The sequence below is a fragment of the Sardina pilchardus genome, chromosome 14 (assembly GCF_963854185.1).
Source record: "Sardina pilchardus chromosome 14, fSarPil1.1, whole genome shotgun sequence".
Classification (NCBI taxonomy): Eukaryota; Metazoa; Chordata; class Actinopteri; order Clupeiformes; family Clupeidae; genus Sardina; species Sardina pilchardus.
Window position 1 is genome coordinate 3,133,871 of NC_085007.1, and position 2,011 is coordinate 3,135,881.

Below are 2,011 nucleotides of genomic sequence, written 5' to 3' on the forward strand. Positions count from 1 at the left end.
AATGTAGGACATGTGTCGATATGTGTTTACATCACATCCTGAGAACTTTACAATGCCCAAACATGGACCTGATTGGTAGTGTCTGGTGGTTGACTTGGTTACCATGCCCAAACATGGACCTGATTGGTAGTGTCTGGTGGTTGACTTGGTTACCATGCCCAAACATGGACCTGATTGGTAGAGTGTCTGGTGGTTGACTTGGTTACCATGCCCAAACATGGACCTGATTGGTAGAGTGTCTGGTGGTTGACCTATCAGACGGTCAGAGAAGCGGTGGAGAAGGAAGTCCGCTCAGACGGCGTAGCCAAAGCGGCTGTCGTACTCGTACTTGGTGTCGGAGCAGGAAGTGCTCGAGGAGGAAGGGAGCTGCGTGGCTCCGCCCACTGGACTGTAGGCCACTCCCCTGTGGTGGCTGGAGACGCGGCTGGTTGGACGGCTCTCAGGGGGCGGGACATCCTCTCTGGAAAGGAAAAATTGATCAAAAAAAAAGATCAACCTCATGTAAAGATTAGTCTCATGTAAAGATCAACCTCATGTAAAGATTAGTCTCATGTAAAGATCAACCTCATGTAAAGATTAGTCTTATGTAAAGATCAACCTCATGTAAAGATTAGTCTCATGTAAGGATTAGCCTCATGTAAAGATTAGCCTCATGTAAATATCAACCTCATGTAAAGATTAATCTCTTGTAAAGATTAGTCTCATGTAAATACTAGCCTCATGTAAAGATTAGCCACATGTAAATATTAGCCTCATGTAAAGATTAGTCTCATGTAAAGATTAGTCTCATGTAAAGATCAACCTCATGTAAAGATTAGTCTCATGTAAAGATCAACCTCATGTAAAGATTAGTCTCATGTAAAGATCAGCCTCGTGTAAAGATTAGTCTCGTGTAAAGATCAACCTCATGTGAAGATTAGTCTTGTGTAAAGATTAGCCTCATGTAAAGATTAGCCTCATGTAAACATTAGCCTCATGTAAAGATTAGTCTTGTGTAAAGATTAGTCTCGTGCAAAGATTAGCCTCATGTAAAGATTAGCCTTGTGTAAAGATTAGTCTCGTGTAAGGATTAGCCTCATGTAAAGATTAGCCTCGTGTAAAGATTAGTCTCGTGTAAGGATTAGCCTCATGTAAAGATTAGCCTTGTGTAAAGATTAGTCTCGTGTAAAGATCAACCTCATGTAAAGATTAGCCTCGTGTAAAGATTAGTCTTGTGTAAGGATTAGTCTCGTGTAAGGATTAGCCTCATGTAAAGATTAGCCTCGTGTAAAGATCAACCTCATGTAAAGATTAGTCTCATGTAAAGATTAGCCTCATGAAAAGATTAGTCTCGTGTAAAGATTAGCCTCATGTAAAGATCAGCATCGTGTAAAGAAGTAAGTAGGAGTTGATGGAGAGGGAGAGACAACATGTTTATTTTGTTTTACCTGATCTCATTGGACACTTCCTTGTTTTACCTGATCTCATTGGACACTTCCTTGTTTTACCTGATCTCATTGGACACTCATTGGTTTTACCTGATCTCATTGGACACTTCCTTGTCGTAGCGCGGCCGGCGCCTGTAGACCATCAGCCAGACGGCGATCAGGACGATGATGACCAGCAGCAGGACGCCCACCACCGTCCCCACCACCACGCCTGCTGTACTGGGGGCTACACACACACACACACACACACACACATACACACACACACACACACACACACACACCAGAGATGGGGTCAAACAACAGACATACACACCCACACCACCACGCCTGCTGTACTGGGGGCTACACGCAGCCACAACACAAACACCAGAGCCGGGGTCAAACAGTGGACTCCACACACATACGTAATCCCACCACAATGAACGATAACCATCAGACATCACAAAGATGAGGGAGGGTATACAAACAAATGCAACCATACCAACCAGAAAGATGGGGGAGGGTCTAAGGGCCAATCCCATTTCTAATTTCTACCCCTACACCTTTCCCCTTGCCCCTTAGCGGAGCAACAAGGGGTAGGG

At 44.3% G+C, this 2,011-nt stretch overlaps 1 protein-coding gene across 1 annotated transcript in view; it reads right to left on the reverse strand.

The window, feature by feature from the left end:
* Positions 1 to 235: 235 nt before the first annotated feature.
* Positions 236 to 2,011, reverse strand: part of vsig8a (V-set and immunoglobulin domain containing 8a) — a 10,719-nt gene continuing 8,943 nt past the window's right edge. The window contains exons 7-8 of the mRNA XM_062554913.1: positions 1,518 to 1,653; positions 236 to 460 (exon numbers count right to left, since the gene is read on the reverse strand). Of these exons, the coding sequence (XP_062410897.1) occupies positions 292 to 460; positions 1,518 to 1,653 (305 nt within the window). The 3' untranslated portion in view covers positions 236 to 291. The remainder of the gene's footprint in view (positions 461 to 1,517; positions 1,654 to 2,011) is intronic.